The sequence below is a fragment of the Leuciscus leuciscus genome (genome assembly GCF_965113295.1).
Source record: "Leuciscus leuciscus genome assembly, chromosome: 18".
NCBI classification, from domain to species: Eukaryota; Metazoa; Chordata; class Actinopteri; order Cypriniformes; family Leuciscidae; genus Leuciscus; species Leuciscus leuciscus.
In genome coordinates, this window is record NC_138742.1 from 17,427,442 (window position 1) to 17,441,758 (window position 14,317).

Here is a 14,317-nt window from a genome sequence, read left to right on the forward strand (position 1 = left end):
GGCTACGTTAAATGAAAAAGACAGTACTTACCACAAACTTCTGGCTCTGGAAAATGTCTTGTCAACTCTGAAAGGACAAAAGACAATTTTAGTTAAAAACTCAATTTCGTGCACCTGTGCTCTCAACATAGTACAGCTGGTGGTCTGAATACCAACTACTGTCCTGGCATCACAAATGTTTTTTGTTGGATTTAGTTGAAAAACAGGGTGGGAATATAACAGGGCGGGGCGGGAATATAATGTAACAGGGAATATAACAATATAAGGGAATATAACAATCATAATTTTTCCATAGAAATCTAAAAGTTTGTTTACCATTGCCAAATGGCATATTCATCACCTATGATGTATTTATACTGTATCCGAAAACTGGTCATATGATTTCAATATGCCAGCCATCATATGGGGGTGACCATTCCCATGTAGAATAAAACAGCATTCACTGTTGTTGTAGTTTTTTAATTAAATACATTTTTAGTGATTTGTTTCTAAAGTGGACCCATTTCACCACAGTCAACTTTTGAAAGCAATTAAGTACCATCAAAAATTACATGAAAAACAGTCAGCAGTGACTAAAACAGATGTTAATATTTGACTAAATTACCTTTTTGCCTTATACTACGTGAACAATCTGCCAAAGCACATTGTGTGGGGAAAATGTTGACTCAGACATGATCCTGGCCACCAGCAGATGGTGTTGTGATGCAACACTTGCTTGACAACTGAATTACACTGTAAATCTGCACTTCTTATATGCATTACAGCACCACACACATAACATTAAAACCGCTTAACTGTACGACACATGGGAAGCAAACTGAAAACAGCAATATACTAACCCTAGTGAAAAATAAATATACAAAAATATATTTGAAATATATTTATTTTATGCTAAGTATACTACAAATACATTTACATATTTATGTACTTAATATAAATACCCTGCAATTGTACTTTTGGTACACTAATTTGGTATAGGTTTTTTTCACAAGAGTATATGTGTGTGTGTGTGTGTATATATATATTTGTTTCCAGACATCTCAGTTGTTCTCTATGTGTTTCCCCTGCTGATATTTAGATATTCTCATCTCCAGTGTGTTTTACTTTAAGTGTACATCCCCCCGTTCAGTCAGACAGGCGGTACAGTCCCCCAGCTTTATGGCAATCCATCTTTCCAAGAACCTCTCTGTCATGGATTAGGCTGCATACTATCAGGATTCATACTATACCAGCTAACATCTGAGGTATTCCTGACCCGGAGCCATAAATAGATGCAGGGTTGTTGGTCTTAAGACACAAAAGCACTAACATAATGTAAATGGACTGAAAGCATCACTGCTGTGTGTGTGTATTTTGTTGACAGCATGGACTTTGAATTTGCTATCAAATTCACACAAGAGGACAATCTATGTCACAGATGTTGATTGTCCTCTGACAGCCTCTCTTTTCAAATAAGACAGCTGATGTTAAATGCTGACCCCTTTAGCGGGACTCAGAGTCAAGTACATCAAACACATTTCCACAGAGGTACAGTGCTAAAATACAAAACTACATTTCCTGCTTATTTATAGTATATCCTCACCAAGTCCATACATGTTTTATGCTATTGACAAAGCGGAGGCAGTGTGTGGTTTCAAAAGGGGAGGTCATTGTTTCCGTTTTTATTTCACAGGCAATACTCTCTCTGTTAATGTGTCTTTGAACACTGTAAATAATGCATTGACTAGCATTGAAAATACTAACATTTTGCCTTGATAATGCTAGAAATTATAATATGCCACAAATCTTTTTTTCTTTTTTCTATTTATAATGAATATAATAGTCAGTCACAAGATCGTAGTTCTCATGATGCAAGGCGGCTTAAAAACAGCACAGCCTTTTGCTAAGAAGAAAGAGCCTCACACCAACAGTGTCACTACTTTATTTCATTTCCAGCTTCACTCTGACTCATAGCTTGTTTTTTTGTTTCATATTTTTTTGTGTACTACAGAGGGAGACAAAAGATGGCTTCCTTAATCCAAGTCATTTGAAAAGTCTGATAAAAGATCCATCACTCAGTTAAAGAGAGATTTTGTTTCACAGTTTTATTATCGGAACAAAAATGAACCCTGATAACAGTTCAGTAGGTTCATTAACCCTCAGCCAAACTGAAACACATCAGGCTGTCTAAATTTTTCCATTGAATGTAGGTGACCCAACAGTGAAGACCTTGGCTCAAGGCTCTGTTGCCTTCAGGCACCAAGCCTAAAGTATGCGCCTTTGGTTCACACTTCACTAAAATTAGTTAAAAGATCATTACTCTCATGTCGTTCCAACCTTGTATGGGTCTAAATGGAAAATTTCGAGTATTTTCATGCTGCAATAGGCTATATATAAAAAATTCTTTGATAAATATAATGTTCAAAAGAAGACCATTTATTGGAAATATATTTTTTTTACAACATTATAAATGTCTTTACTGCCAGTTTTGATTAATATGTCCTCACTGAATAAAAGTATTAATTTCGACCCCAAAGTTTTGGATGTTAGAGTAACTCTCAAATCAAATTTGGCAGCATGCATCAGGTTTGACATGAGTGATGATTGGTCATGAAACAAAGAACCAAATACATTCAAATAGACGTAATGACTCACAAATGACCATATTTTATTCAAATTTGTATTTTTATGTTTTCATTTTTGGGTACAATACTATAATAAGGTATAGTAAGTTCTTTCAAGTGTACACAAATATTCTCGACCAGGTTTTGAGCAACACTTTTTTTTTTTTTAAATCCTGTTGTTTTCACAAAAAAAAAAAAATACAGTAAAAATGTAAACATATTTACAGAACAACCTGTACATTTTACAGTATAAAACTGTAATTTACAAATAGGAAAATTTCTATTTAACCCGGTAAATCCAAAAACACACACTGCTACTAAAATCAATTTTGTACCTTTAATACTGACAACCACAATAATAATGCAGGTGGTAAATGAAGAAGCCACATGAAGAATCATGAAGAAGTTCATCACAAGTAGCCTGTCCACAAGCTGAGTTATACTAGCATACAGAAGGTGCAGTCATTCACGCAAACACAAAACACTATCATAGTAACACACCTGACATTAAAATAATGCAATAACATTCATTAAACAGAAGATGTGATAAACTATTAAGAAACATAATTATTTAAATGCAATACTTTTAAATGTGAAGTGTCACACACAGGATTCTGGGAATGTCAGTTTACAGTTTTTCCACTGCAAATTTGATTTGCCTTTTTTACTTGTACATTTAACAGTATTTTACTGTAAAAAATTACATGAAATGACCAGATAGATCTTTTACATTTTTTCCTGTATTTAGTACAGGAATTTACTGTTAAGCGTTTTTACAATATTTTAAAGGGATAGTTCACTTTGAAATTAATTTTTGGTATGTTTTAGCTTACCTCAAGGGCATCCAAGATGTAGGTGTCTTTTTTTCCGCAGTAGTTTCAATTTTTATATTTTTAGGTCAAACCGTTCTTGTCTGTCAGTCATATAATGCAGGTCTATGGTCATTATCTCAAAACACAAGCACAGAGTTCAATTTAAAACAATTCCCCGTCGTCCAAATTAAACAATTCCCCATCGTAAGTACACATTGATGGCCTAAGACACGAAACGAGCGGTTTGTGTGAGAAAACGAACAGTATTTATATTGTTTTTACCTCTTATACACAGCCATGTCCAAGTGATCTGATCTGACGTGTACGCAGACTGGTGCATAGATATATACACTAGATGTCGCCTTAAAGACATTCGTTCCAATGAACTGCCGTAGACAAGGCGACATCTAGTGTATATATCTATGCACCAGTCTGCGTACACGTCAGATCAGATCACTTGGACATGGCTGTGTATAAGAGGTAAAAACAATATAAATACTGTTCGTTTTCTCACACAAACCGCTCGTTTCGTGTCTTAGGCCATCAATGTGTACTTACGATGGGGAATTGTTTAATTTGGACGACGGGGAATTGTTTTAATTTGGACTCTGTGCATGCTCTTTGAGGTGGTGACCATCGACCTGCATTATATGACTGACAGACAAGAACGGTTTGACCTAAAAATATCAAAATTGAAACTACTGCGGAAAAAAAGACACCTACATCTTGGATGCCCTTGAGGTAAGCTAAAACATACCAAAAATTAATTTCAAAGTGAACTATCCCTTTAAAATTACACTAATTTTGTTACAGTGAACTAACGAACTCAACAGCTGTTTTTTTTTGTTTTTTTTTTGCTGGTAGGTTTTTATTTTATGCTTTTATCCATTTATAAGACCAGTCCACAAACATCAAACAAATCCACATAATCAGTCTGACAAAAGAAGACAGACTTCCTGTGTGTAGATTACAAAGCATAATTACTGTCAGTCCTGACGTTTGTGCTGCAGGGACGCTCATAGTCACTCCGGTTTAATTAGCTTCGCCTCATATCCGCAAATAAACAGTAAAAGCCCCAGTAGCTCAAACACATAAACGGCACATCACTCAATAGACCACGAGAGATTCAAACTATTGAAGCCCGCAGGGAACACTGGTGCCATCAACCTGTTTAAATTATGTGACAGATCTAGACATTTTATTGTTTGCTATATTCATGGGATTTACAATGTTTATGAACTTGCCAAATGTTCACAAATCAGTGATGACAATAAAAAGATGAGGATATATCAGAACTCCCATCATGCAGCCCAGAGGAGAATCATAAAACTTGATATTTTTCATCCTTGGACTCATGTTAACCTCCCCTCCTGTTACAAAGAATCCCCATAAAGGGGAAATTGAGTCTGGGTGTGGTAAAGCTATGAAGCAAAGCCTTCGATTGAGCCAAAATAGCCGCAGAGGATTACAGTTCAACAGAGTACGTGATAAATTTGAGTCATTAGCAGGCTAAAATTTTCAGACGTATTAACTGTGCGTTAAGCCAAATAATTGCCTGAATATATGAATGATCTTTTGACACTGAAATTCTTTCACAAATATTGTAAATGAATTATCTGCGACTATAAATTAATTGAAAATGTGACTCAACAGTTCACACTGAACTTAATCTTATCAACGTCAGGAAGTTTTCTTCCTCCTGAATGTTGCGCTTCGTGAATAAATGATGAATGTTGCAGGTTAATTGGATGGATTGCTTTTTAATTGCAAGCACATCATGAACAACATAGATAATACATAATCATACTGGACTTATTAGAATGTGGAGGTCTCTGCGTTCCTTTCTACTGCGGAACAAGAGAAAAGATGTATTATTCATCACTGGGATTCGGAGCATAAACTTGAGGGTTTTCTGAACCTTATGGAGAGCCGGGGGCCTTTCTGTCAGAATAATCTTCTGAATTAATTTAATAATGTACTATTGCTGCCCTCAAACCTCTGCAGGCGCACACAATATGAAACGAGAAGGTTGTGTTAGCTTAAATTTATAACACTGCAATAAAAGTTTCTGAGTGACTGAGGGGTGCAGTATGAGATACAAAGGAGACTGTCAATATTTGAGACCGTAAAAGGATATTTTAGTGGAGCTACACAGGATAAAATGACTTACTGAATCTGATATTAAAGCTGACTTGGCTCTAACACAAGCTCGTTGACCATCACGTCTTATCGTATGATCCCTGTGGTAAAGCAACATAGTGCAGGCGCATCATAAATCATGTTTCGAACACTTCAGGGCTACTGGAGTAGTGAGCACAACGAACCTGCTGGATGTCATTTATAATTTAGAAATCACAATTCGCAAGCCTCATTCAATTATGGTTCGGGTCATCTCTAAAGGAATGAGAAAATAAAAACAAATGGAAACAAAATAAATTATTAAAACAAATAAAGTGTGCGTTAAAGTTTATGTAAAGTTTATGTACTTTATGAATGGATGGATGGAAAATAAATTTCTGTCATGACAACTTTCGGCGTGTTTGGCATGGTAATGGCTATGACAATGTTGATATGTTTTGTCTTGGTGGAATAGATCTGTTATGCTGCTGCTGTTGTTGGTTATTGCTGCTGCCACAGAGCAAGTACAGGGCTGCGTTCAGCCCCGGCAAAACGTTGCACAACGTTTTTTAAACAGAAACGGTGATGCGTTGAACACACTGTTCTGATGACGCAAGAGTTGCAACTATGGCAGCTGAGAAGGCTCATTCTTTGTGTTCTTTGTGAAGAATTTTCTGAGCTTGATGAAGTCGGTATAAATATGTGTTTAATACTACAAAATATGCTCGATGTTACAGTTACTGCACTTGCCGCCCAGAACAAAAGAGAACATCCCAATCGAGTGAAGGGATTGCTGAAACTGAAATGGAAGCACACATCTTACCTAATTCAGACTAAAATACATCTATTTAGCCTCACATACTGACTTTATTTGTAGGTCATACTGTTTTAATACCCTGTATTTTCTTTCTCATTTTTAGGAAAAGCACTTAATTACCATTGTTTATTTCTATACCAAATATCATACACTTGCAATGAAGCTAAAAATATAAACAACTACATCATTTTGTTGATATCCTATATTTTTACAATAAAACTTACGACAAACATGTCTTCTAATATCCTCAGTTGTTGCGTATACCGAGCTGCATCGAACACATTTGTAAATTACTTTCCTTGAACCCATTGTGCGAGTTCACTTTAATACCCCGTGTTTTATATACATGTTGCTGCTGATTGGACTGCAGTTCTGACACACCCACCAAACAAGAGAAAACGTATCTCAAACCCCGTTGCACACCGGTGCACGCCGTTTCCAGGAAACATGACGTTCAACCCGGAAACCGTAGCAAAACGTTGCGCACCGTTTTGAACTTGAACATGCCCCAGGACTTGCTACTGTCAATACATACACAACACTCTGCTGTGAGCAAGTAAGACCTGTTGCTGCTCTACAATATAGCATACATTAATTACCCGTAGCAGATCTATACAGGTGGAGCTGGGGAAGGTGGAGGGTTTCTGAAAGCGCGCTGCAACTGCTACAGCAAATGCTAACCAAGTATTTGAAGATTGAGCAGCAAGCTCATTGGCTACTGATACAGCAGGAACCAATCAGCTGTGCCCTATAGAGAATGACCTGATTGAAAACAGATTGAGTTAAGGACCTATCAGCCTGCGCCAATAAATCTAAATGGAAAAAGCAGAGACACTTGAATGCTATGAATGAATTACTCTCTGATGGTATTAATTTAATAACAGTTTAATTTAATAATAATTTTTTTTAACTGAAATGTTAATTTGGTCCTACCCCCTTGAGTAAATCAGTGTTATTTTCTGTTATTGAAAAAGTCAGAATTTACAGCATCATTACATCAGTGTCACATGATCCTTCAGAAATAATTATGATATGCTGATTTGGACCTCAAGAAACATTTATTATTATTATTAATGTTAAAAACAGTTGTGCTGCTTAATACTTTTGAAATTGGGATACAAACAATTTCATTAATATTTGATGAATAGAAAGTTAAAAACAGCACTTATTTGAAACAGAAATATTTTGTACAGTAAAAATGTCTTTACTGCCACCTTTGATCAATTTAATGCATGCCTGTTTTCTTCCTCCCGAATGTTGCGCTTCGTGAATAAACGAATGTTGTGCAGGTTAATTGGATGGATTGCTTTTTAATTGTAAGCACATCATAGATAATACACAATCATACTGGACTTTTCAATATGTGGAAGTCTAAAAAAATTCATACTGACCCTAAACTTCTGAAGGGTAGAGTCAGAGGTTGCATTAACTGAACATTTTCCGTCATTTTTCTGATTAAGCGATTACATGAGACATGATACGGATTTCAATAAGTTGTACTGTATCTTTCAAAATATCCCGAGATATTTATGCTTGTCTATTTTGTGCTGTAACGCAGTAAAGAGGAAGAGATGATCGGTTCATGTGGCCACATTAAACGGTACTTATTGTTTGAATTTTGTAATTAAAATGATAGAATTTGAAAGCGGAGATTTTGTTACATATGAAAAGTAACAAAGCTTATTGCGATTTATTTCAGTTGCATGATGAAAACTGAAAACTGACGCAGTCTCTTTTCAACTTTTTCTTCATAAATAAGTAAATGCATATGCTTGTCCTGTAAATGCGTGAATGTGAATGAAAACATAAGCTATTAAATGTCTCATTTTCATATAATTGAAATATGAAAGTTAAAAATGACGTGTAGGCCAATAATAGATTATGACCGAAATTTTTACGACCCTGTCCGTCAAAATGACGGACAATGCGAAAGTCTAACGCGACCTCTGGGTAGAGTATAACGCTCTCAATATAGTAAACATAAGACATTCTTGAGATATTACAACAGAAAAAAAAAACATGTTTCTTCTTTTCAAACTCCACATTCTGGATTGTTTTAAGAAATGATGCAAGTGTCTTGTGGAGAAACAGTTTTTTCAGTGTTGACAGACACTATATAATGTCTCAGAATGTGAGTGTTTAAGGAGGAAGGAGTTACACCTGCTGTCTGGGGAACAGGATCAAGTTGACTGAGAGAACGGCCCTCTAGTCAATGCCAATACACTGTGCACCATAACAAGAACATTTTACAAGTTACATAAACACCCATCAATTTTTCATAACTCTGGAACACAGAGGAAAGATACCCCAGCAAAAAAGACCAAGTGCCTTGAGTGTCAGTGCTCTTGTTAAATAATGAATCTTGTTCGAATGATATACGTAATATGAAAATCAAAGCAGGACTCGATATCCAGTGTAAGCTCAGATGTCAACATACAACATCTGAAAGTAGCCATTGAAAGACAGTAAAGAGTAACAGTACAGTGGATGCACTGTACTGAGACGCTGAAGACACACGCATCGCATCGGTACCAGCCGCGAGTCTACAATGTGACAGCCAGATTAATGCATACGGGTGCCTTAACACATGCAGACTGTCTCGCAGTTCTTCAGGTTTCAGCAAAGTGTGTCGCCTAGCTGTGATGTCCACATTTGTGTGTTACACAACAGCACAGGTGCAGAGACTCATCAAGACAGCAGCAGCACCTGTCATGTGACACAGAAGGTTGGAATGCATCAAACGTGTGACAGTCAGAGCCGGGACATTTGAAAATTTCACCTAGGGTCTTAGAGGTGAAATCCCTAAATAAATGTAAATTACGCTCAGTACTGATTGAGGGTACGTTTCCTTTGCATTTTAGACAACAGACAACAATGTCAAAAAGATCCCTGTTCACATGGATCTGCGAAAACGACAACAAATACAGTATTACGCATGCCAGGCCAGTAGTATCCGATGTCACTTTGTAAAGAAAAACTGCGCGCCTATAGACTGAACACGTAATACCCATGGCGTCACGTTTTCACAAATTCCCGTTGTTAAGTTTACATGGAGACAATAATGGCATTGGTTTAAAATACTTTGAAACTCGTTTTCAAAAGTTAGCATTTTCGAAAACCCATAAAAAACGTATCTGTTCTTAGTTGAAAACGTATCGGTTACCTAACGTAACCTCTGTTCTCTCTAGAAGAGGGAATGAGTATTGCGTAAGTAGCTTACGCTGCGGGAAAGTCATCTTTTCTCGAGATCTGAAGCCAAAAAATTATCCTTAATTTTTATAATTTTGTCAACGCAGTGCAGCAGCACGCAGACCTAGGGCAGGCTTACTAGCGTGCCCATTGGCTGCCCTGCGGCAACTGCAGCAGCCTATCGCTGAGCCTTAGACGTGACGTCACGTCCAATGAGCGCACTTGGCGCGCCTCATGCGTCACAGCCCGCGAAAGAGGGGGTGTGGCTTAGCGTACATAAGCGAGGCTCAGAGGCTGCTTCACTGGTTTCTGTCGCTGAAGCGAATGAGCTCGTGGCACGAGCACGGCAGGTTATGCAATACTCGTTCCCTCTTCTAGAGAGAACAGAGGTTACTTTAGGTAACCGATACGTTCTCTTACGAGAGGTTCTCTCGTATTGCGTAAGTAGCTTACGCTGCGGGAACTCCCTTGTCAACGCCGTGCGCGCCCAGCATCCACTAAATGAGTCCAAGGGGAAGTCCGGGGAACACGATGAGTGGGAACCGGGCGGCCAATAGAATGGCTAGCGCAGTACATAAGCACACACTAGGGCGCTCAGAGCGGCACGGCCGGTCTGAGCTGATAAACCCCTGTATAATGCAGCTCAACCAGGAGAGCTAAATCAACCGCAGTAGCCCGCGCACAGACAGTGGGCCGGCCTATGCGTGACTTAGACTGATAAAACTTTCGCCTGCAAGGCAGGAACTTCCAGGTTGTAAAACCTAACAAATGTCGAGGGGCAGGCCCAGCCCGCCGCCGTACAAATGTCATGAATGGAAATTCCGCTGGACCAAGCCCACGAAGAGGCCATGCCTCTGGTGGAGTGAGCCCTGATGCCCAGAGGGCACTGCAGGTTTTTAGACGCATAAGCAGCTGCGATAGCGTCCACAATCCATCTGGACAGGCTGTGTTTCGAGGCGGCGAGACCTTTGGTGCGCCCACCAAACGAAACGAAAAGCTGCTCCGAGCGCCTGATAGCGGCGGAGCGTGTGACGTAATTTCTCAGCGCTCTGACCGGGCAGAGGAGATTACCATCGACCTCGCTGCCGGAAGGCGGCAAGGCTGAGAGAGAAATGACCAGTGCTCTGAAGGGAGTGCCCAATATTTTGGGGACGTAACCATGCCTCGGTTTAAGAATGACTTTCGAGTCATTAAGTCCGAACTCGAGGCACACGGCGTTAACGGATAACACGTGAAGGTCTCCCACACGTTTGACTGAAGACAGAGCTATCAGAAAAATGGTTTTAAACGTGAGATATTTCATATCCACAGTTTCCATGGGTTCAAGGGATGCGCTTTCAGGGCCTCTAGGACCAGCGAAAGATCCCACATAGGAACCGAGGGGGGTCGCGGGGGGTTCATCCTCCTGGCTCCCCTAAGGAAGCGGGTGACGAACTCGTTCCTTCCTAATGCGCGGCCCAGCGCCCGAACCGGCAAAAGCTGAGATGGCCGCAACATAGACTTTGAGCGTGGAAGGGGACATGCCCGTGTCCAGCGGCTCTTGAAGGAAACCCAATACCTGCGATACCCCACATGCTTGTGGATCCAGCCCCTTGGCAGTGCACCACTTTTTAAACACAGACCATTTAGACGTGTAGAGCCGCCTCGTAGAGGGGGCTCTAGACTGGGTGATCGTGTTCACAACCCCTTCTGGCAGGTCAACGGGTATCCGTTGAGTCTCCATGCGTGCAGAGACCAGCGCTCTGGATGGGGATGCCAGATCGAGCCGCGGGCTTGAGAGAGAAGGTCTCTTCTCGCCGGAATCAGCCAGGGGACTGTGTCTGCCAGCTGTATTAGCTCCGGGAACCAAGTCTGGTTCTCCCAGTACGGGGCTATGAGGAGCACCGTGTGGCGCGCTTCCCTGATTCTCCTGATGACTTGTGGCAACAGAGAGACCGGCGGGAAGGCATATAGTGGGCCGCTGGGCCAGGTCTGGGCCAGCGCGTCCCGTTCTTCGTAAAGAACTTTGGGCAGTGAGCATTGTCTTTTGACACAAAGAGGTCGACTTTCGCTTTGCCGAAACGGCGCCATAGTGACTGGACTGTTTGGGGATGCAAGGACCACTCCCCATGGGGAACATTGTCCCTGGACAGTCTGTCGGGACCCTCGTTCAGGTGCCCAGGCACATGCGCGGCTCTCAGCGAGCGCAGTGAGTGCTGAGCCCACACGAGGAGGCGTTCCGCCAGGGTGCAGAGCATTTTGGATCTGACGCCGCCCTGGCGGTTCACGTAGGCCACTACTGATGTATTGTCCGTGCGGACTAGAACATGGTGACCTTGGAGGACTGGGAGGAAGTGCCTGAGCGCTTTCTCGACTGCGAGCATCTCTAGACAGTTTATGTGAAGGAGATTCTCCTGGTCTGACCAGCGGCCATAGACCGGTCTGCCTTCGAAGAGCGCTCCCCAACCTTGGTTGGAAGCATCTGTCGAGACAACCTTCCGGTGCGAGATCGCTCCCATCGTCACCCCCGTGCGATACCATTCGGCTGCCAACCAGGGCTGTAGGGCTGAAATGCAGCCTTGATTCACCCTGATTCGCGAGCCGCCGGCCGCCCAGGCTCGGTGAGGCACGCGCGCTTTCAGCCAGCGTTGAAGCGGGCGCATGCGCAGTAAGCCCAGCTGAAGCACTGCTGCAGCTGAGGCCATATGCCCCAGGATTCGCTGGAATGTCCTCAGCGGAGCCTGGCTGCCCACCTGGAAGGATGCGGCGAGATGACGGATGCAGCGCGCGCGCTGCTCCGATAATCTGGCCGTCATAGCCACCGAGTCCAGTTCTATCCCAAGAAGGAGATTGACTGGCGGGGCGATAATGAGCTTTTGGTCCAGTAAACCGAGAGACCCAGGTTTTCCAAGTGGCTGAGAAGCGCTGTTCTGTGAGACACAAGCTCTGTCTCTGACTGCGCCAGAATAAGCCAGTCGTCCAGATAGTTCAGTATACGCATTCCCCGTCTTCTGAGGGGAGCGAGAGCCGTGTCCATGCACTTCGTAAATGTACGGGGTGCCAAAGACAGGCCGAACGGCAGGACTGTGTATTGATATACCCGACCGTCGAAGGCGAATCTCAAGAATGGCCTGTGACGGGGTGTTATCTGGATCTGAAAGTACTCGTCCTTCAGATCGAGAGAGATAAACCAGTCTCCTGGGCGAATTTGCGCTAGGATTTGTCTGGTTGTGATCATTTTGAACGGCCGTCTCAAGAGGGCTTTGTTCAAATGTCTCAGATCTAAAATAGGTCTTAGCGCTCCGCCTTCTTGGGTACGAGGAAGTAATGGCTGTAAAGCCCGACTCGCTCAGAGAAGGATGGACCTGTTCTATAGCCCCTTGTGCAGCAGCCTTGCTGTTTCTGCCTGAAGCAGATGCGCTGCTTCTGAATTCACTTTTGTCTCCGTCCGTGCTAGAAAGCGCGGGGGACGGCGAGCGAATTAAAGCGAATAGCCGTGTTCTATAGTGTTCAGCACCCATTCTGACATGCCCTGGATAGCTCCCATGCTTCTGCACGCATAGCTAGGGGTCGAATGGTCTCTGGGTTCAGATCGCCGCACTGCGCGAGATGGGGAACCTGTATCAGAGAAGATGGGGCGGCGCGCGCGCCGCCGGTGCTTGAACACGGGGGCTGGTAGACAGTAGTGACTGGCTGTACAGCGTATGACGGCTCGATCTTTATGGATGGGGCACATTTCGCTGTTAAAAACCCGTGTCGCGAGAGCGGCATGAGGGGTATCGTGTTTGTTCGTAAGTGCGCGCACTCGGGAGCAGGCGCAGGGCTTACATTTGTCACACAGCCAGTGTTTGAGAGCTTTAGAGGGTCTGCAACCCGGGGTAACTGTGTGGCAGAGCGGGCAGTGGGTAGGTGTGGGCACAGAGTCGTGGACACATTCTCTACGCTTATCACTCGAGCGGCGCGTGCCTGCTTTATGAAAGTGCACTCTGAGCGCGTTACCAGGGGAACCGTGTTTGTGTGTAGCAGTGAGCACGAGGGTGTGGGCACATTTTCTACACTTATGACACCTTCGGCGTGAGCCGGACAACCCGAATTTATACTCTTATGAGATTTATCTGGGCTGCCGTAAAAACGCATTTGTGTGCAGGCGAGCGAGTTGTGTTACTGGCTCGTTGGCTGCGATGTAAGCTGCTGCAGTAGCCTCCTGTAAGGGGACTGACAGAGCTGGGCGCTTTGATGGCTCATATGTTTAGACGCTCATAAATACTCAAGCACCATCCTAGTGAGCGGGCGGATGCGAGATGCGGGTTCGCTTTCTGTATGTAAGAAAGCTGGCCGCGAGCTCGGAGAAGCAAACAGAAAAATGTTATCTGCCGCCAGAGCCGGATTCGAACACGGGTCTCTGGCGTGAAAGCCTAATGTTCTGCCACTGAGCCACAGGGGCACACATAACCTTTCAGTTAGCGCAAGCATATGACAGAGCGTCGTGTTTTGTTTCGGCGTTTGTTTGCAGGCGTGCGTGTATTAAAACAGGCTTGTTTACTGCAGTATTAGTATTTCCAGCCGCCTGAACTTAGAGGGGACTGAGAAATATGTAAGAATTGGAGGTTAGTCCGGCCTAGGCGGGACGAAAACACTCTCTCTTCCTCTTTTCGCCGGTGCTCGTGACGTCCGCTCTGATATCCCTTGAGAACGGCGCAGTTGCGCGGCTCGAACAAAGGGAGAGAGAGCGGGAAGATGTCATCATGTGCTGTGACATCGTTTGTTTGCAGGCGTGCGTGTATTAAAAACAGGCTCGT

The 14,317-nt window shown here is 42.7% G+C and overlaps 1 protein-coding gene across 12 annotated transcripts in view; it reads right to left on the reverse strand.

Moving 5' to 3' along the window:
• Positions 1-14,317, reverse strand: part of rap1gapa (RAP1 GTPase activating protein a) — a 103,134-nt gene that overhangs the window by 61,638 nt on the left and 27,179 nt on the right. For all 12 annotated transcript variants that reach the window (XM_082146418.1, XM_082146414.1, XM_082146430.1 and 9 more), the window contains exon 2: positions 32-67. Coding sequence is in view for 11 of the 12 variants with exons in the window: in XM_082146414.1 (XP_082002540.1) it covers positions 32-67 (36 nt within the window). In the remaining variant the exon portion in view is untranslated. The remainder of the gene's footprint in view (positions 1-31; positions 68-14,317) is intronic.